This window comes from Nerophis ophidion, linkage group LG28, assembly GCF_033978795.1.
Source record: "Nerophis ophidion isolate RoL-2023_Sa linkage group LG28, RoL_Noph_v1.0, whole genome shotgun sequence".
Classification (NCBI taxonomy): Eukaryota; Metazoa; Chordata; class Actinopteri; order Syngnathiformes; family Syngnathidae; genus Nerophis; species Nerophis ophidion.
In genome coordinates, this window is record NC_084638.1 from 29,047,889 (window position 1) to 29,068,787 (window position 20,899).

A 20,899-nucleotide genomic window follows, 5' to 3' on the forward strand; every position below is an offset into this window, starting at 1 on the left:
ACTCGAATGCCTTACTTCCTATTATCAACGTCACTTCCCTTCCTTCCCGAAAGTCCCGCCCCCCAGCCAAAGTCATTGGCTAACATGCCTGCTACAATATTTACGGTCGAATACACTTAAATAAGGTAATATATTTATTGGGGAGTATTCTAGAATGTATTATTAATAACTGACGCACATGTATAATGTAAGTATTTAGTAACCACTAGCAAACAATTGTTTTACCGGCAGCCGAGGAAGACATTGTTGGCCCACACCATGGACATAGCAAGCAGGTGGTCCAGCTGGTTGTCTTCATATTGCTCTAGGTTCTGCAATATAAACTCCCTCCGTGGCTCCCAATGCTTATTGCTCTCCCAATGTCCTCGGTGTGTCTCCACTTGCTTGGCAACGGCTCGGTTTTGTCGAATAAAATCATCCACGTCGTCGGCAGACATCTTGCTCTTTTTCGTTTAGGTGAGTTAACTTCCAGTTTTGGCGAGCGTGACCCGGATGTTGTTTCGCTGCAGTGTTTGCGACAGTGCCACTCAGTGGGCAAAGTGAGAACTACACCTGGCTGCGTAGAAAACAGCACTTTTCCCCCGACATATAATTTAATACATTTTATCTGTGTCAAACTCATTTTAGATCGAGGGCCACATGGAGAAAAATCTACTCCCAAGTAGTGATGGGATCGGCAGTTCTTTTGACTGTACTGAATCACTAGAATCAGTTCCTTAATTGATTCGTTCAAAAGATTCGTTCATTGAATCACTTCTGCAGCAGCAGTTTTGTGTGCAGGTCGGCGAATCATGAGTCAGTCAGTAACAGCTTCCCCAGCGGCAGATCTCGCTGTGTGTGAATCTGACAAGATAATAACAATTCATTTAAAAATTTGCTACAAATATTATTTTCGTTTGTTTTCCTTCTTTTTTTTGCGTCCTCTCAATGAAGCGTCAATGACATTTTAAAATGGATCTGAAAACAAAATAAATTAAAAAAACGTTTTTTTTAAAGTGGTAAAAATTACATACAAATCCACAAATGGTATTATTATTTTTACATTTCAACATTTGACACGACGACAAAATTGAAATTTGTTTTTAAATGTGTTTGAAATGCAATTATTTTCTACATTATTACATCACATTTATTTTAACAATTCATAGTGGATTTGACTAGATAGAAAAATGATTCTAAAATGTGTTACAAGTTTTCATTTTCACATTACATTTTATTATTTTAACATGTAACAAAACATACATGTATTAAATATGTAATAAAATTCACTCTTCCTTTTATATCACATCCAATGTGTGTTTTTTTTTTTTTTTAACAATTATGATCACTCTAAAAGCGGTATACAATAAACACGATATGAAAAATAGATTTTAAAAATGTGTGTTCGCGAACGTGAATCACGTGACTCGCGCCAGTTCCACTCATACCGGCATGGTCGCAGCGGACCTTCACTGAACTGAGAAAGGAACGAATCAGTTCAGGAAGTGATTTGGTTCAGTACGTTCACTCAAAAGATTCGTTCTTTCGTACGAATCGTTCGCGAACGACACAACACTAACGTTCGCTCAAAAGATTCGTCCTTTCGAACGAATTGTTCGCGAACGACACAACACTACTCTCCCCTCCATGTTGTGACAAAGCAGCGCCGAGTGCGGACGGGAAATACTTCACTTCTTTTTCTTCTTCTTCTCTTCCACTGCTTTAAAAAGAGACTACAGGCCAATTATCCAGTGCAATTAACAAACAAAAACACGCATTTACGGTACGTTTGTCCATATATTGTAAGAGTGACGTGTTTAAAATGGCTTTGTTTGACCGCTTGCGGCCTGCTAGCATGGTGCTAACAAGCTAATGCTAACAGCGAGTTTTAACACATATTTTGCATTTTGAGCATGAGTATCACAACAAGAACACTTTTATGTTGGTCGTGTGTTAATAATGTATTATGTTTTTTTTATGCTGGGCCGTGACATGTTTAGCATTAGAATGCTAACGCCTTGCGGCGCTTATAACTTGTATTTATTTTTTTAATACAACTTCCAGATGTTGGATTATGTCAACGTTTGCGTACGTACGTCTTCTTTTCATCGTAAAATGATGCAAAACTATAGTGGTTCGTCGTCACTAAACGACAATAATAACATATTAGTTAAGTTAATGCTGTACCGCCATGGACTTCCAACTGAAATGAGTGGACACCCACCCGTTTTATTGACAAATACATGCAAGTACTGAACGTGTTATTGTTTGTTTTGAACAGAAGATGCCCACCATAAAGTTGCAGAGCTCCGATGGGGAAATTTTCGAGGTGGACGTGGAAATAGCCAAACAGTCCGTGACCATCAAAACGATGTTGGAAGGTAAAGTGATTATATGCTTTAAAGGCCTACTGAAATGAGATTTTATTATTTAAAGGCCTAGTGAAAACCACTACTACCGACCATGCAGTCTGATAGTTTATATATCAATGATGAAATATTAACATTGCAACACATGCCAATACGGCTGGTTTAGTTTACTAAATTACAATTTTAAATTTCCAGCGGAGGTTCTTGTTGAAGATGTCGCGGAATGATGACGCGTGCGTGTGACGTCTAGGGTTGGAAGGGACATATTAGCCCAGCACCACACACGGCTAAAAGTCTTCTCTTTTCATCGCATAATTACACAGTAATTTGGACATCTGTGTTGCTGAATCTTTTGCAATTTGTTTAACTAATAATGTAGACTATAAAGAATAATGCTGTTGGTGGAAAGCGGTGGATTGCAGCTGCCTTTAGCACCGAAACACAGCCTGTGTTTCTTTGTTGTGAAGCTTTAACACAGCGGTCAAGCGAACATGTTTTCGACGTCGACCAGCAAGTTTTTGGATGGGACAATTGTGATATTAAGTCAGCTCTTACCGGAGACTTCAGTGGATTATGGGACTTCCTCCTGCAGCTCAAAAAGGCAGCTGTGATCTTGGCTCCTCCATCGGCTTCTCTGAGAGACACCGGCGTTCACCGCAGCCCTCCGACTTTCAGGTATGACTTTACAATCTCACTAAACCACTATCACAACAATAAACAGACAAGAGGTCTTCCAGAATTATCCTAGTAAATGTGTCTAATTACATCTGAAACGGTCCCACTGCCGCTGCCTGGAGCCGTCGCTTTTTCTTTTTTTTTTTTTTGTGCTTCACTCTTACTTTCCTTATCCACAAATCTTTCATCCTCGCTCAAATTAATGGGGAAATTGTCGCTTTCTCGGTCCGAATAGCTCTTGCTGCTGGAGGCTCACATTGTAAACAATGTGAGGATGTGATGAGCCCTACAACCTGTGACGTCACGCACACATCGTCTGCTACTTCCGGTACAGGGAAGACTTTTTATTTGCAACCAAAAGTTGCAAACTTTATCGTCGATGTTCTCTACTAAATCCTGTCAGCAAAAATATGGCAATATCGCGAAATGATCAAGTATGACACACAGAATGGACCTGCTACCCCCGTTTAAATAAGAAAATCTAATTTCAGTAGCGCTTTAAAAGGGGAAGCAGGTCCATTCTATGTGTCATACTTGATCATTTCACGATACTGCCATATTTTTGCTGAAATGATTTAGTAGAGAACATCAACAATAAAGTTCACAACTTTTGGTCGCTAATAAAATAAGCCTTACCTGTACCGGAAGTAGCAGACGATGTGCGTGTGACGTGACTGGTTGTGGAGATCCTCACATTGTTTACAATCATGGCCACCAGCACCTAGAGTGATTCGGACCGAGAAAGCGACAATTTCCCCATTAATTTGAGCGAGGATGAAAGATTTGTGGATGAGGATAGTGAGAGTGAAGGACTGGAGAAAAAAAAAAGACGAGGGCAGTGGTAGCGACTAAGATGTTATTAGACATATTTACTAGGATAATTCTAGAAAATCCCTTATCTGCTTATTGTGTTAATAGTGTATTAGTGAGATTACAGGTGCTGGTCATATTATTAGAATATCATGAAAAAGTTGATTTATTTCAGTAATTATATTCAGAACGTGAAACTTACATATTATATCAATTCATTACACACATAGTGATATATTAGAAATGTTTATTTCTTTAAATTTTGATGATTAGTACTGACAATTATTGAAAATCCCAAATTCAGTATCTCAGAAAAATTGAATATTAGTTACAACTAGTACCAAAAAATATTTTTTAGAAATGTGGGCCAACTGAAAAGTATGAACATGGAAAGTTTCAGCATGTACGGCAATCAATACTTTTTTGCAGCTCCTTTTGCCTGAATTGCTGCAGCAATACGGCGTGGCATGGAGTCCAGCAGTCTGTTGCACTCCTCAGGTGTTATGAGAGCCCAGGTTGCTTTAATAGTGGCCTTCAGCTCTTCAGCATTGTTGGGTCTGGCATCTCGCATCTTCCGCTTCACAATAACCCATAGGTTTTCTATGGTGTTAAGGTCAGGTGAGTTTGCAGGCCAATCAAGAACAGGGATACCATGGTCCTTAAACCAGGTACCGGTAGATTTGGCACTGTGTGCAGGTGCCAAGTCATGTTGGAAAATGAAATCTTCACCTCCATAAAATTGGTCCGCGGCAGGCAGCATAAAGTGTTCTAAAACTTCCTGGTAGACTGCTGCATTGACCCTAGACCTCAGGAAACAGTCGACCAACACCAGCAGATGACATGGCACCCCAGACCATTACTGATTGTGGAAATTTGACACTGGACTTAAGGCAACATGGGTTCTGTGCCTCTCCTGTCTTCCTCCAGACTCTGGGACCTTGATTTCCAAAGGAGATACAAAATTTACTTTCATCTGAAAACATAACTTTGGACCACTCAGCAGCAGTCCAGTCCTTTTTGTCTTGAGACCAGGCGAGACGCTTTTGACGTTGTCTCTTTTTCAAGAGTGGCTTTACACAAGGAATGTGACAGCTGAAGCCCATATCTTGCATACGTCTGTGCGTGGTGGTTCTTGAAGCACTGACTCCAGCTGCAGTCCACTCTTTGTAGATCTCCCCCACATTTTTGAATCGGTTTTGTTTGACAATCCTCTCCAGGGCGCGGTTATCCCTCTTGCTTGTACTCTTTTTTTTCTACCACATCTTTGTCTTCCCTTCGCCTCTCTATTAATATGCTTGGACACAGAGCTATGGGAACATCCGAACCTCTTTAGCAATGACCTTTTGTGTCTTGCCCTCCTTCTTTAAAGTATCAATGGTCATCTTTTGGACAGTTGTCAAGTCAGCAGTCTTCCCCATGATTGTGTGTCATACAGAATCAAAACGAGAGACCATTTAAAGGCGTTTCCACGTGTTTTGAGTTAGTTAGCTAATTAGAGTCTGGCACAAGGTGTTTTCAATATCTGACCTTTTCACCATATTCTAATTTACTGAGATGTTGAATTTAGGGTTTTCATTGGTTGTCAGCTATAATCATCTCCTTGCGGTTTAGCTCGGTTGGTAGAGTGGCCGTGCCAGCAACTTGGGGGTTACAGGTTCGATTCCCGCTTCTGCCATCCTAGTCACTGCTGTTGTGTCCTTGGGCAAGACACTTTACCCAACTGCTCCCAGTGCCACCCACACTGGTTTGAATGTAACTTAGATATTGAGTTTCACTATGTAAAGCGCTTTGAGTCACTAGAGAAAAAGCGCTATATAAATATAATTCACTTCACTTCCTTTTTGGCAAAAAACACTTGAAATGTATCAGTCTGTTTGGAATGAATGTATACATTCTACAAGTTTGACTTTCTGAATGGAATTAATGAAATAAGTCAACTTTTTCATGATATTCTAATAATATGACCAGCACCTGTATATAGTCATACCTGAAAGTCGGAGGGGTGTGGTGACCGCCAGTGTCTCTGAGGGAAGCTACGGAGGAGCCAAGAAAGTCGCAGCTGCCTCTTTGACTGCTGCAGGAGGAACGACACAAGCTCCGCTCATGTTTACGGTAAAAGCCGACTTATTACCACAATTTTCTCACCGAAACCTGCCGGTTGACATGTGGTAGAGAACCATGTTCGCTTGACCGCTTTGTTCCATATTAAAGCTTTACAACAAACAAAGTAACACCGGCTGTGTTTTTGTTGCTACAGCAGGCCGAAATACACCGCTTTCCACCAACATCTTTCTTCTGTGTAGTCTCTATTATTAATTGAACAAATTGCAAAAGATTCAGCAACACAGATGTCCAGAATACTGTGTAATTATGCGATTAAATCGGACAACCTTTAGCCGTGAGCGGTGCTGTGATAAAATGTCCGCTACAACCAATAACGTCACAAGAACGCGTCAACATAAGAGTCATCATTCCGCGATGTTTTCAACAAGAAACTCCACGGGAAATTTAAAATTCTAATTTAGTAAACTAAACCGGCCGTATTGGCATGTGTTGCAATGTTAATATTTCATCTTTGATATATAAACTATCAGACTGCGTGGTCAGTAGTAGTAAGTTTCAGTAGGCCTTTGAAATTGAAGTGCAATATTTTGTATTATTTCACAGATTTGGGAATGGACGACGAAGGAGACGACGACCCGGTCCCTCTTCCCAACGTCAACGCGGCAATTCTTAAGAAGGTAACACACGTAATAGCTGGGCGATATGGCCTTTTATTAATATCTCGATATTTTTAGGCCATGTCACGATACACTACGTGTGTAAGAATGTGCGCCTGCTTGTCTGTGAGAAGGAGAGACAAGAAAGAGTGATAAGAGCCTGTAGTGTATGCCCCCAGCTAAAAGCTACTGCGTGAGAACGTATACTCGAATATTACGGTATAGTAATTTTCTATATCGCACAGAGACAAACCCGCGATATATCGTGTATATCGATATATTGCCCATCCCTAATATATATCTTGATATTTTGCCTTAGCCTAGAACTGGGTGTCACTATGTAAAGCGCTTTGAGTCACTTGAGAAAAGCGCTATATAAATATAATTCACAAATAAATTCACAAATGAACACTTGATGCATATAATCACACCCGTTTGATGAGTTTGTGTATACATTAGGGATGGGCAATATATCGATATACGCGATATATCGCGGGTTTGTCTCTGCAGGGGTGCCCACACTTTTTCTGCAGGCGAGCTTCTTTTCAATTGATCAAATCGAGGGTATCTACCTCATTCATATATATCATTTATGTTTTATTTATGAAAGACGTTTTTGTTAACAAGTTAAATGTGTTTAATGGTAATACAAGCATGTGTAATGCATATAGATGTCTTTCTTTCACGAAGAAAAGAATAGAAGTTGGTGTATCACCTGATTCTGATGACTTGCATTGATTGGAATCAGACAGTAGTGATGATACACGCCCACATTTTATTATGGAGGAGAAAAAAGTTGTCCTTTCTGTACAATACCACATGAAAGTGGTTGGTTTTTGGCATCTTATTTATCCAGCTTCCATACACTTTACAAGAAAAACATTGACGGCAAATTCCGTAGCTTGCTTGATTGACATTCACGGCACCCGAGGGTCTTGTGAGATGACGCTGGCTGCTGCCAGTTCATTATTATGAAAAAATGACAGAGAGGAAGGCGAGAAACACTTTTTATTTCAACAGACTCTCGCGCCGTACCTTCCGTCAAAGTTCTAAAGGCCGCCTGTACATTTCCTATCTTCACAATAAAAGCCCTGCTTCATGCTGCCTGCCTTATTTTTTTAGCGCAGGTGTCTTCTCACAGATGGCAAGCGCACAAACTTACACACGTCACATACTGTAACGTCATACGTCACATACGTATACGCCCTCACAGAGCAGAGAGGTAAAAGACTGGGTAACGTTAGCTGTGATGCTAGCAAAGCCATGCAAGTGGTAATACGAGAGAAAGGAGGTGCGAATGAAGGAAGAATTAATTCCCAATAAAAACAGCAGGGGGTCCATCGTCTGGCGGTGGTTTGGCTTCAAGCGGGAATATGTGGAATAGACAACTTTAATTTGTCAAGTGTGGGGCACAAGTGTTGCCACCATAAGTAGCGTGACTGCTAATATGTAGCATCATTTGAAAAGTCACCTGCTAATAACTTTAATAAATACAGTTTTGACCAAATGACTTAGTTGTGATTTCCTTCTCTGCATGAAAGTTTAAAATGAGCATATATTAATGCAGTGTGAACAAGAATGTTTTAATGTAGACATATAGAATTACCATACTGCTGTGATTATATATATCAAGTGTTAATTCTAGGCTAAGGCAAAATATCGATATATATATATATTGTGTATCTTGATATGGCCTAAAATATCGAGATATTAAAAAAGGCCATATCGTCCAGCCCTAGTCTACATTAAAACATTCTTGTTCATACTGCATTAATATATGCTCATTTTAAACTTTCATGCAAAGAGGGAAATCACAACTAAGTCAATTGACCAAAACTGTATTTATCCATCCATCCATCCATTTTCTACCGTTTGTTCCGTTCGGGGTCGTGGGGGGTGCTGGAGCCTATCTCAGCTGCATTCGGGCGGAAGGCGGCGTGCACCCTGGACAAGTCGCTAACACAGATTGACAGACAACATTCACACTCACATTCACTCACTAGGGCCAATTTAGTGTTGCCAATCAACCTATCCCCAGGTGAATGTTTTTGGTGGTGGGAGGAAGCCGGAGTACCCGGAGGCAACCCACGCAGTCACGGGGAGAACATGCAAAATCCACACAGAAAGATCCCGAGCCCGGGATTGAACCCTGGACTACTCAGGACTTTCGTATTGTGAGGCACATGTATTAACTCCTGTACCACCGTGCTGTATTTATTAAACAGTTATTAAGCAGTGGCACAAACATTCTTGTAAATTCCAAAACTAAGTGCAAGATTGTCAGAGACATTTAAAAATCAAGCCATTAGTGCACTTTTTTGCATTATGTCACTAAGGTGACATATCAAAACAACACTAAATTAAAGTGCACTTTTTGTACAGAACCCCACTACAATAATTTAAAACGTATAAAGTGTACTTTTGTGCATGATGTCACACAAGGTATTTCAATAAGTGTCAAAAATGAGCTGCATAATAGGAAATCAGATAGTGTATGTCCTTCGCTATCTGGTAGGTTGCAGCGGACGTCATCTCCTGTTGTTGACTTTTTTTTCGTACGGTGTTGGTGTGCAGGTTGCTTCGGCATTTTGTTGGTGTGCACCGAACGGAGATGTTGACATGCGGAGTTTCAAGCACTCTTCTTGCTCTAGCGGGTGACTTTTCAAATGGTGCTACACATTAGCAGTGCTGCTACTTTTTGTAGCAATGGTTTTACCGCATACTTGTAGGATTGTCTGATGTATTATGTTGTGTGTTCATGTTCGAAATAAAGTAAGAAAGAAAGAAAGAAACATCTTCCCGCTTGAAGCCAAACCACCGCTAGACGATGGACTCCCCGCTGTCTTTCTTGGGAATTAATTCTTCCTTCATTTGTTACCACACCGCTAGCATCACAGCTAACTTTACCATTCCGCTACCTCTCTGCGTATGTAAGAAGGTGTGCTTGTTTTACGTCTCTGAGAACCAGAGACGAGAGCGTGAGAAGAGCCTGTTGTGTAATGCCCGCAGCTAAAAGCAACTGGGTGAGAACGTATGCTCAAATATCACGATATAGTCATTTTCTATGTCGCACAGAGACAAACTCGCGATACATCGAATATTTTCGATATATCGCCTAGCCCTAATTCGCAGTACTACATGTTGCTACATCGTGGTCGTGTACGAGCCTTTTCTAGTTTAGGAAGGGTTTCCGCCTTAAATGTTTATATTTAGGAAGGTAACACACACCACGTAAACATTAGGCCCTTTTCCAATTTTTTCAGGAACTATCCATTTAAATAAAGTCCCTCGTGTTTCCACCAAAAAGATGGGTAGATTTAGTACCACAAAAACCATCTTTAGTTCCTGTCAGTGAGCTGGAACTTTTGGAATGTTCCAGGAACCTTACAGGGGTGGACTTTGCTGTCTTTTGATTGATTGGTTGATTAATTAGAACTTTTATTAGTAGATTGCACAGTACAGTACTTATTCCATACAATTGACCACTAAATGGTAACACCCCAATAAGTTTTCAACTTGTTTAAGTCCACGTTAATCAATTCATGGTACAAATATAAAATAACATAATACAGTCATCATGCCAGTTAATCATCAGAGTATATACATTGAATTATTTACATCATAAGTCGACCGCTAATTGGTTGAACACAGTTTGTGGCGTTCCTGAAACATCTTTTTTGAAAACATGACTGCCATTACAGTATGTGAGACAACTTGTCGTATTTCTTGTGTATTTCTATTACAACAAACTTGACGACGAGTAATAAGACCAAAAGGAACTATTGTGTGGCATCTGTGTGCTGAACAGTGGCACTATCTTGCAGTGATTTTACTCCGCTGCATACTGTTTAAATAATAAGTTGAATGTGTATTTTTTTCAAATTTCCATTTCAATACGCAAAGCTACAAGGAGTGGACGGACTCTTTTAAACGTATTTACAGAGGAATATAAAGCATGCTCAAAGCGACGACCCCAGTTGCTTACTACTCTTGAGACTTCGTTGGAGAAATGTGAAAGAAAGGAAGGCCGTACATGAGTGAAACAAAAGTAAACCACATCAAAAATTCACTATTTACTTTATTACATGTTGTAAAATAGTCAGTGTTATAAATCAACCCAAGTGCTAAAGATAACAAGCTAACACTAAATCTAATAACTTTCTTTTGTCGCCATGAAATAAACACTGACTTTTATTTATATCAGAGCTAGGTGTTATGGACCAAAATTTTATATATATCGGTATTTTAAAAAAAAGTGCATATTGTTTATTTTAAACTGAATACCACATTACTGTTACCAACAGTGATCTGAAATTTATTTTTAAAAATTAGTTAATTATAGTAACTCATTACTTAACCAAAAGTGGAATTAGTCTTTATTAAATATAATTAGTTACTAGGGAAAGTAATTGATGTGTTATTTAAAAAAACAACTTTAAATGTCATATTAGTTTATTTGAACAGTGTTTTTCAACCACTGTGCCACGGCACACTAGTGTACCGTGAGATATTATCTGGTGTGCCGTGGGTGATTATGTAATTTCACCTAATTGGGTTAAAAAAGTTTTTTGCAAACCAGTAATTATAATCCGCAAATATGCCGTTCTTGAGTGTCTGTGCTGTCTGGAGCTCACCTGAGTAGCTATGTAATACTCTTCCATGTCAGTAGGTGGCAGCAGGTAGCTAATTGCTTTGTAGATGTCGGGAACAATGGCCATGGTTTGCAAGTAAAAAAGTATCTAACGGTTAAACCAAAAATAAACAAAAGGCGAGTGCCGCTAAGAAAAGGCATTGAAGCTTAGTGATGGCTATGCAAAACAAGCTAAAACTGAACTGGCTGCAAAGTAAACAAAAACAGATTGCTGGACGACAGCAAATACTTACAGCGGTTGGACCAGACAGCTGTAAGTGCTTCCTCTGCTTAATAAAGAGGAGCAGCCTGTTATTAGAACAAACTTGACAGCGTGTTGGTGTCTGCAATGCACGGTGGCGACTTCCACTTTTACCAGCCGGACCAGCTGCTAGTAAAGGCACATCAAAAGATATAGTGGTATAGTCTCATACGTATATATCCATCCATCTTTAATATCATGTCAATACAGCTTTTTATTCTATTCTAATCTAATCTTTGATTATGGCAGACTATATGGAACATTGTAAATATTTTTTTGAGTGCAACAAGAAAAGCCCTATGTCTTTAATGCCTTTTTAATTTATATTGTTTCCATTTATTTTCAAACCACTAAAATTATGTACAAGGCAAACTATAACCTGCTACTCAAGAATGTACAACAATTCTTCTCAACAAAAGAGGAGAAATATAACCTTAGAGGAAAATCCTAATTTAAAACATTTGTATTCTCGTACAAGACTTTAAACCTTTAGTATATCAGTACGTCAAATTAAATTATGGAATGGACTAACCAAAGAAATCAAACAAAGCACCAATATGATTCAGTTTAAGAGACTGTTTAAACGACAAGTCTTCACAAAGTACTAGGGGTGTAACGGTACACAAAAATGTTGGTTCGGTACGTACCTCGGTTTGGAGGTCACGGTTTGGTTCATTTTCGGTACTGTAAGAAAACAAAAAAATATACATTTTTTGGTTATTTATTTACCAAATTTGCAAAGTCTTCCACCAAAAATATTTTTCTTAGTGGAATATTTGATGTGAAGTAATGGGAACTTTGGATAGGTCAATAATTCATAATAACATTGATTTTGATTCAATAGGTTTTTAGCAATGACAGTTTGAAAGAAAAAAAAACTGCTTTGTTTTATTAGTCAACATTGCAACTTTTTCTAAATTAAATTTAACTTTTAAGATTTTTTATTTCACTTTTGTTAGTTTTTGTTTTAATAGTATTTTTAGAATGTGCCGTGGGCCTTTAAAACATTAGCTGTGGGCCGCAAATGCTCTCCGAGGCACACTTTTGACACCCCTGCAATAGATAATAAAAAATGAAATCTGATAAATCTATGGGTAAAAAGCAGAGCCTGGCGACGCATGCGCGTTTATCATAACTCTCTCGCTCTCTCTGTGTCGGCCCCTCCCTCACGAATGCTGCTACGTGCACAATTTGTTTTGTTTTTAACCCCTTCTTAATCCGGAACGTACATTGAAAATACACGCAACCCTAACTTAAAATGTCGGACATTTGAGGCATTTAAGAAACTCCACCCGGACAGCCCCGCAAAAGAGGGCATATGCCTTGTGTTGTGCCTCGGTGCGCATTGTTTACACAACGTGCGGTACGCGACTTCATATGTCCATGTGGAAACTCGTTCGTTATACCTTCCAACCAAACCGATACCCCCGTACCGAAACGGTTTAATACGAATACACGTATTAACCTTTTTTTTTTTTTATTGAGACAGAGATTATTCATGTATTTCATATTTGTTTGCCTACTATATTATTTATTTGTTCACTGTTCTGTTACAGAGAACAAGGAAATTGGATAAAATTGCTACGTATGAAAAGGGGTAGGATTAAATGAGCTCTGATTCTTCCTACTCCTTTTTGGACGTGCTGTGATGAAACAACTGGAATTGTGTGATGCATCACATTGAATCGTATGCATGTTCCAAATAATCTGAAACTGAACTGAATTGTAACCTTCAAATTTTTTTCGAGTGCAATAGGAAATCGATGTTTAATGTATTGTTAGATTTTCTGTTAAAATAAAGCCAACGTTGACATTTTTTGTACTTCCCTTTATTTTGAAAGTGTTTTGAAGTAGCGAAAAGTATCTCTACATTTCGGTACCGTGGTTGGATACAGTATGTTCAAGTCCTCAATAATCATTTATAGTTCTTCCCAAAATGTTTCAGTTGCAAGTCTTGTTTTCCTGTTCGATGTGTTCAGTGTGTGTTTGTGTGTGTGTTATCAGGTGATCCAGTGGTGCACCCACCACAAAGACGACCCCCCTCCACCTGAGGACGACGAGAACAAGGAGAAGCGCACTGACGACATTCCCGTCTGGGATCAGGAGTTCCTCAAAGTGGACCAAGGCACCTTGTTTGAGCTCATTCTGGTAAAAAAACAATAATATTAAGTGGTTTGTTTACACTGTGTGTGTGTGTGTGTGTGTGTGTGTGTGTGTGTGTGTGTGTGTGTGTGTGTGTGTGTGTGTGTGTGTGTGTGTGTGTGTGTGTGTGTGTGTGTGTGTGTGTGTGTGTGTGTGTGTGTGTGTGTGTGTGTGTGTGTGTGTGTGTGTGTGTGTGTGTGTGTGTGTGTGTGTGTGTGTGTGTGTGTGTGTGTGTGTGTGTGTGTGTGTGTGTGTGTGTGTGTGTGTGTGTGTGTGTGTGTGTGTGTGTGTGTGTGTGTGTGTGTGTGTGTGTGTGTGTGTGTGTGTGTGTGTGTGTGTGTGTGTGTGTGTGTGTGTGTGTGTGTGTGTGTGTGTGTGTGTGTGTGTGTGTGTGTGTGTGTGTGTGTGTGTGTGTGTGTGTGTGTGTGTGTGTGTGTGTGTGTGTGTGTGTGTGTGTGTGTGTGTGTGTGTGTGTGTGTGTGTGTGTGTGTGTGTGTGTGTGTGTGTGTGTGTGTGTGTGTGTGTGTGTGTGTGTGTGTGTGTGTGTGTGTGTGTGTGTGTGTGTGTGTGTGTGTGTGTGTGTCATGTGATGAGATAGTAGGTATGTTGTCCACGTGTTGGACAAAATTCCGCTGTGGTCTTCCAGGAAGTGAAACCCAAGTCAACCGCGGTCTAAAGACAAACATGCTTCAGCTGGAGGGTCCGCCTCTGGCTGGTTCCTAGTAGGGCTGCACCGATCCCATATTGATATCCAAAAAAAACAAGTATCGGATTATATTGTTTACTTGTTCAAAGCCAGTCCACATCTAAATGTCCTCCAATGAGTCCTAACTTGTCCTCATCGTAATTGGACAGTTTTATGGTGGACGTTGCGTCACATCGTAATTCGTCCTCCCTGTAAGTGGACAGTTGTATTTCGAACGTTGCGTCACGTCCTAACTAGTCCTCCCCGTAATAGGGCAGGTGTATTGTGGACGTTGCGTTACGTCCTAACTGGTCGTCCCTGTAAGTGGACAGTTGTATTTTGGACGTTGCGTCACATCCTAACTTGTCCTCCCTATTATAGGGCAGGTGTATTGTGGATGTTGCGTCACATCCTAACTTGTCCTCCCTATTATAGGGCAGGTGTATTGTGGATGTTGCGTCACATCCTAACTTGTCCTCCCTATTATAGGGCAGGTGTATTGTGGATGTTGCGTCACGTCCTAACTCATCCTCGCCGTAACAGGGCAGTTGTATTTCGGACGTCGCGTCACGTCCTAACTTGTCCTCCCTATTATAGGGCAGGTGTATTGTGGATGTTGCGTCACGTCCTAACTGGTCGTCCCTGTAAGTGGACAGTTGTATTTCGGACGTCGCGTCACATCCTAACTTGTCCTCCCTATTATAGGGCAGGTGTATTGTGGATGTTGCGTCACGTCCTAACTCATCCTCCCCGTAACAGGGCAGTTGTATTTCGGACGCCGCGTCACGTCCTAACTCGTCCTCGCCGTGATTGGACAGTTGTATTTCGGACGTTGCGTCACATCCTAACTCATCCTCCCCGTAAATGGGAAGGTGTGTTGTGGATGTTGCGTCACGTCCCAACTCCTCCTCCCCTTAATAAGGCAGATGTATTGTGGATGTTGCGTCACGTCCTAACTCATCCTCCCCGTAACAGGGCAGTTGTATTTCGGACGCCGCGTCACGTCCTAACTCGTCCTCGCCGTGATTGGACAGTTGTATTTCGGACGTTGCGTCACATCCTAACTCATCCTCCCCGTAAATGGGAAGGTGTGTTGTGGATGTTGCGTCACGTCCCAACTCCTCCTCCCCTTAATAAGGCAGATGTATTGTGGATGTTGCGTCACGTCCTAACTCATCCTCCCCGTAACAGGGCAGTTGTATTTCGGACGCCGCGTCACGTCCTAACTCGTCCTCGCCGTGATTGGACAGTTGTATTTCGGACGTTGCGTCACATCCTAACTCATCCTCCCCGTAAATGGGAAGGTGTGTTGTGGATGTTGCGTCACGTCCCAACTCCTCCTCCCCTTAATAAGGCAGATGTATTGTGGATGTTGCGTCACGTCCTAACGTGTCCTCCCTGTAAATGGGCAGTTGTATTCCGGACATTGCGTCACGTTCTAACTCGTCCTCATCGTAATTGGACAGTTGCATTTCGGACATTGCGTCACGTCCTAACTGGTCCTCCCTGTAAGTGGACAGTTGTATTTCGGACGTTGCGTCACGTCCTAACTGGTCCTCCCTGTAAGTAGACAGTTGTAATTTGGACGTTGCGTCAGGTCCTAACTGGTCCTCCTTGTATGTGGACAGTTGTATTTCAGACATTGTGTCACATCCTAACTCGTCCTCCCCGTAAGTGGACAGTTGTATTTCGGACGATGCGTCACGTTCTAGCTCGTCCTCATCATAATTGGACAGTTGTATTTCTGAGGTTGCGTCACGTTCTTACTCGTCCTCCCTGTAATTGGGCAGTTGTAGAGTGGACGTTGCGTCACGTCCTAACTTGTCCTCCCTGTAATTTGGCGGTTGTATAGTAGACATTGCGTCACGTCCTAACTTGTCTTCCCCGTAATGGCGAAACTTGTCGTCCTTTAGGCGCATGCTTTTGACAGCAGCGCTTCTGCTGGTGGCAGAGCAGTATTGCAGTGATCCCGCTAAACTGAAGATGATTTTGTCTCCCAGGCCGCCAACTATTTGGACATCAAGGGTCTTCTGGACGTGACGTGCAAGACGGTGGCCAACATGATCAAAGGCAAGACCCCCGAGGAGATTAGGAAGACGTTCAACATTAAGAACGACTTCACGGAGGAGGAAGAAGCCCAGGTCAGCGTCCTCCACGCTCAAAATGTTCCTTTTCTTGCCTTTGAGGCTCTCTCTAACACGTTGTCCTCTTTTTTGTCTGTCAGGTGCGCAAAGAGAACCAGTGGTGTGAAGAGAAGTAAACCCCAACGCTGGATAGGAACCTGGTTGCACTGCTCTTGTTCATACTTGTTAATATTTACACCACTTGTCCCCGCACCTGTGTCTTCTTTCTACCTGTCCCCGCACCTGTGTCCCCCCCAGCTTTTACCTTCTGAAATAACATCTCCCAATATTTAAATTAATAAGTCGTGGCTGTTAGCACACACTTTGTCTACATTTTACTTTTTTTTTTTTACTGCTTCGTCTTAGTTGGTAAATCAGACTTTTTGTGGACAATAGAAGAAGAAAGTGTGAATTAGAATATTTACTGTCTTGTTGAAGTGAGTTTTGTTTTGGCTCGCTAATTCCTTACTGACGTCGCCTCGCAGGGAAAGAAAAAAAAATGTTTCACACATTGCTTGATGATTTTGGGAGTAAATAAAATACTGCAAAAAAACCGGAAATGATGTTTTTTTATTCCAATTTGAAATGTATCTTTAAAAACATCCTTTTAAAATATTTAAACAAATTCAATACACCAAAACAATTCAAGTGTAAAAAAAAAAAGAAGTATTTTCTCTGGTGTTTATAATAAACTACAAGCAACATCGCCCTCTGCTGGATGAACACGGAATTGCTCAACTTGACATTGAAACAATCCATCCATCCATTTACTACCGCTTATGCCCTTTGGGGTCGCTGGTAACCAAAACACTTAAAAGTATTGTTTTAAGAAATGGTATTGACTAAAAAGTATATATATATATATATATATATATATATATTTTTTTTTTTTTTTTTACATATATGAAAGTTCATTATTAGGTTAATTTGCAGTTTATATACATTTTTTTTTACAGGAAAATAAAATTGTGTTGTTTTTTATTCCAGTTTGAAATGTATCTTTAAAAACATCCTTTTAAAATATTTAAACAAATTCAATACACCAAAACAATTCAAGTGTAAAAAAAAAAAAAAAAAAAAAGTCCTTTCTCTGGTGTTTATATGAAACTACAAGCAACATCGCCCTCTGCTGGATGAACACGGAATTGTTCAACTTGACATTAAAACCATCCATCCATCCATCCATTTTCTACCGCTTATTCCCTTTCGGGGTCGCGGGGGGCGCTGGCGCCTATCTCAGCTACAATCGGGCGGAAGGCAGGGTACACCCTGGACAAGTCGCCACCTCATCGCAGGGCCAACACAGATAGACAGACAACATTCTAAAAGTATTGCTTTAAGAAATGGTAGCGGCTAAAAAGTACTTTTTTTTTTTTTTTTTTTTACATATATTAAAGTTCCTTATTAGGTCAATTTGCAGTTAATATTAAAAACATATATACAGGAAAACAGAAAATTGTGTCATGTTTTTTTATTCCAGTTTGAAATGTATCTTCAAAAACATTCTTTTTAAATATTTAAACAAATTCAATACACCAAAACAATTCAAGTGTAAAAAAAGAAGAAGTCATTTCTCTGGTGTTTATATGAAACTACAAGCAACATCGCCCTCTGTTGGATGAACACGGAATTGTTCAACTTGACATTGAAACCTTATAAGTATTGCCTTAAGAAATGGTAGCGACTAAAAAGTATATATATATATATATTTTTTTACATATATTAAAGTTCCTTATTAGGTCAATTTGCAAATTTATATTAAAAAAACTTTACAGGAAAACAGATAATTGTGTTATGTTTTTTTTATTCCAGTTTGAAATGTATCTTTAAAAACATCCTTTTTAAATATTCAAACAAATTCAATACACCAAAACAATTCAAGTGTAAAAAAAGAGAGTCATTTCTCTGGTGTTTATATGAAACTACAAGCAACATCGTCCTCTGCTGGATGAACACGGAATTGTTCAACTTGACATTTAAACCATAACACTTAAAAGTATTGCTTTAAGAAATGGTAGCGGCTAAAAAGTATTTTTATTTTTTTATTTTTTACATATATTAAAGTTCATTATTAGGTCAATTTGGACATTTATGTAAAAAAAACTTTACAGGAAAACAGAAAATTGTGTTATGTTTTTTTTATTCCAGTTTGAAATTTATCTTTAAAAACATCCTTTTTAAATATTTAAACAAATTCAATACACCAAAACAATACAAACGTAAAAAAAAATAAAAGTAATAATAATTTCTCTGGTGTTTATATGAAACTAAAAGCAACATCGCCCTCTGCTGGATGAACACGGAATTGTTGAACTTGACATTGAAACCTTAAAAGTATTGCCTTGAGAAATGGTAGCGACTAAAAATTACTTTTTTTAATCAGGTCAAAAAAAAACTTTACAGAAAAACAGAAAATTGTGTTATGTTTTTTATTCCAGTTTGAAATGTTTCTTTAAAAACAACTTTTTTAAATATTTAAACAAATTCAATACACCAAAACAATTAAAGTGTAAAAAAAAAAAAAAAAAAAGTAATTTCTCTGGTGTTTATATGAAACTACAAGCAACATCGCCCTCTGCTGGATGAACACGGAATTGTTCAACTTGACATTGAAACCAAAACACTTGAAAGTATTGCTTTAAGAAATGTTAGCGACTAAAAAGTACATTTTTTTTCTTCTTCTTTTTTTACATAAACATATAAAAGTTCATTATTAGGTCAATTTGCACATTTATATATATATAAAAAAAAACTTTACAGGAAAACATAATTAAAGTTTACAGAGCTGCAACCTTTTTAAAAGTAACAAACAAAACAAAATGCTTTCCTACCCTTCAGGCAGTACAAAAATACACAAATAAAAAATAAAATATACGATGAGTTGGTCCAGACATTTGTGTTATGAAGGCGATTGTCATGCACGTGCACGCCCACACGCACACAAGGACTTGGAACAGAAAAGGCAAACGTGCAGTCAAGTTGTAGTTGCACAATGAAGCACTAGGAGGCACTACAACACCTGATTTGTAACATTTGAGCTCATTAGAAGCCCTGAAACGTAATGGCACGCAGATGTTGCTAATATGACAAAATGTTTGTGATATTTACATCTTAAATATCTTGACAAGTTCCCTCACGTTGCCAGGGAAACGGCGTCTCCGCCGCGCGAAGGTCAGAGGTCGCTGAACTTTGACTGTGGCGGGCGAGTGCGTTTCGGGGCGACCTTGCACGGGGGGGTGGGCGAGAGGGGCCGCTGGTGGTAAGGGGGCGGAGTTAAATGTGAACAAGTTGGACTGGAGCAGCGTCCTCCTTGATGGAAGCGAATGCACTTCTTCTTCCTCCTAGGGAGGGACAGTCACACACAGTTATCTGTGAATACATAAATCATCATCAGCATACTCACATACATAACAATCAGTACACTCAAGTGTGTGTATATATATATATATACATATATACACACATATATATGTATGTATATATGTATATGTGTATTTATATATATATATGTATGTATATATGTGTGTATGTATATGTATATATGTATGTAAATATGTATAAATAAGTATGTATGTATATGTACTGTATGTATGTATATGTATATATATGTATGTATATATGTATAAATAAGTATGTATTTATATGTACTGTATGTATGTATATATGTATGTATATGTACTGTATGTATGTATATATATATGTATAAATAAGTATGTATGTATATGCACTGTATGCATGTATATATGTATGTATATGTACTGTATGTATGTATGTATATATATGTATGTATATATGTATAAATAAGTATGTATGTATATGTACTGTTTGTATGTATAGATATATATATGTACTGTATGTATGTATATGTATGTATATACATACAGTATATATATACTGTATGTATGTATATATATATGTATGTATATATACGTACTGTATGTATGTATATGTATATATATATATGTATGTATATTTGTACTGTATGTATGTATATATATTAGATTAGGTAGTACTTTATTTATTCATATATGTACGTATATGTATATATATGTATGTATATATGTATGTATGTATATATGTATTTATAGAAACTGTATGTATGTATATATGTATGTATATATACATGTATATATATGTATGTATGTGTATGTACCGTATGTATGTATATATGTATATATATTTATGTATATATGTATGTATATGTACTGTAAGTATGTATATATGCATGTATATATGTATGTATGAATGTATATATGTATGTATCTTGATTGGATTATCCAGAGAATAGTGCTCGATACCGTGGTAGAGCGCAATATGTAGGTGTGGGAAAAATCACAAGACTACTTCATCTCTACAGAACTGTTTCATGAGGGCTTCCCTCAATCATCAGGAGATCTCCTGATGATTGTATAGATGTATTTATATAAACTGTATGTATGCATATATGTATGTATATATATGTATATATATATATGTGTATGTATATGTACCATATGTATGTATA

At 38.8% G+C, this 20,899-nt stretch overlaps 3 protein-coding genes across 9 annotated transcripts in view; 1 reads left to right on the forward strand and 2 right to left on the reverse strand.

The window, feature by feature from the left end:
• cdkn2aipnl (CDKN2A interacting protein N-terminal like) overlaps positions 1-479 on the reverse strand; it is a 4,856-nt gene extending 4,377 nt beyond the window's left edge. The window contains exon 1 of the mRNA XM_061890712.1: positions 226-479. Within this exon, the coding sequence (XP_061746696.1) occupies positions 226-437 (212 nt within the window). The 5' untranslated portion in view covers positions 438-479. The remainder of the gene's footprint in view (positions 1-225) is intronic.
• A 1,104-nt stretch (positions 480-1,583) lies between these two features.
• Positions 1,584-16,955, forward strand: skp1 (S-phase kinase-associated protein 1). Of its 2 annotated transcripts, none has more exons than XM_061890228.1 (6): positions 1,584-1,762; positions 2,264-2,360; positions 6,501-6,574; positions 13,450-13,593; positions 16,273-16,413; positions 16,497-16,955. In XM_061890228.1, exons 2-6 carry the CDS (start codon positions 2,264-2,266, stop codon positions 16,530-16,532), a joined length of 492 nt encoding a protein of 163 aa, XP_061746212.1. In that variant the 5' UTR covers positions 1,584-1,762; the 3' UTR covers positions 16,533-16,955. The 2 variants fall into 2 exon arrangements, with proteins under 2 accessions (XP_061746212.1, XP_061746211.1); XM_061890227.1 differs by having other exon boundaries at positions 1,585-1,762; positions 2,261-2,360.
• A 1,855-nt stretch (positions 16,956-18,810) lies between these two features.
• Positions 18,811-20,899, reverse strand: part of tcf7 (transcription factor 7) — a 105,389-nt gene continuing 103,300 nt past the window's right edge. For 4 of the 6 annotated variants that reach the window (XM_061891433.1, XM_061891431.1, XM_061891430.1 and 1 more), the window contains one exon: positions 18,811-19,736. In XM_061891433.1, the coding sequence (XP_061747417.1) occupies positions 19,669-19,736 (68 nt within the window). In that variant the 3' untranslated portion in view covers positions 18,811-19,668. Of the gene's footprint in view, positions 19,765-20,899 lie in introns of all 6 variants that reach the window. The other 2 variants (XM_061891434.1, XM_061891432.1) reach the window with 1 other exon arrangement.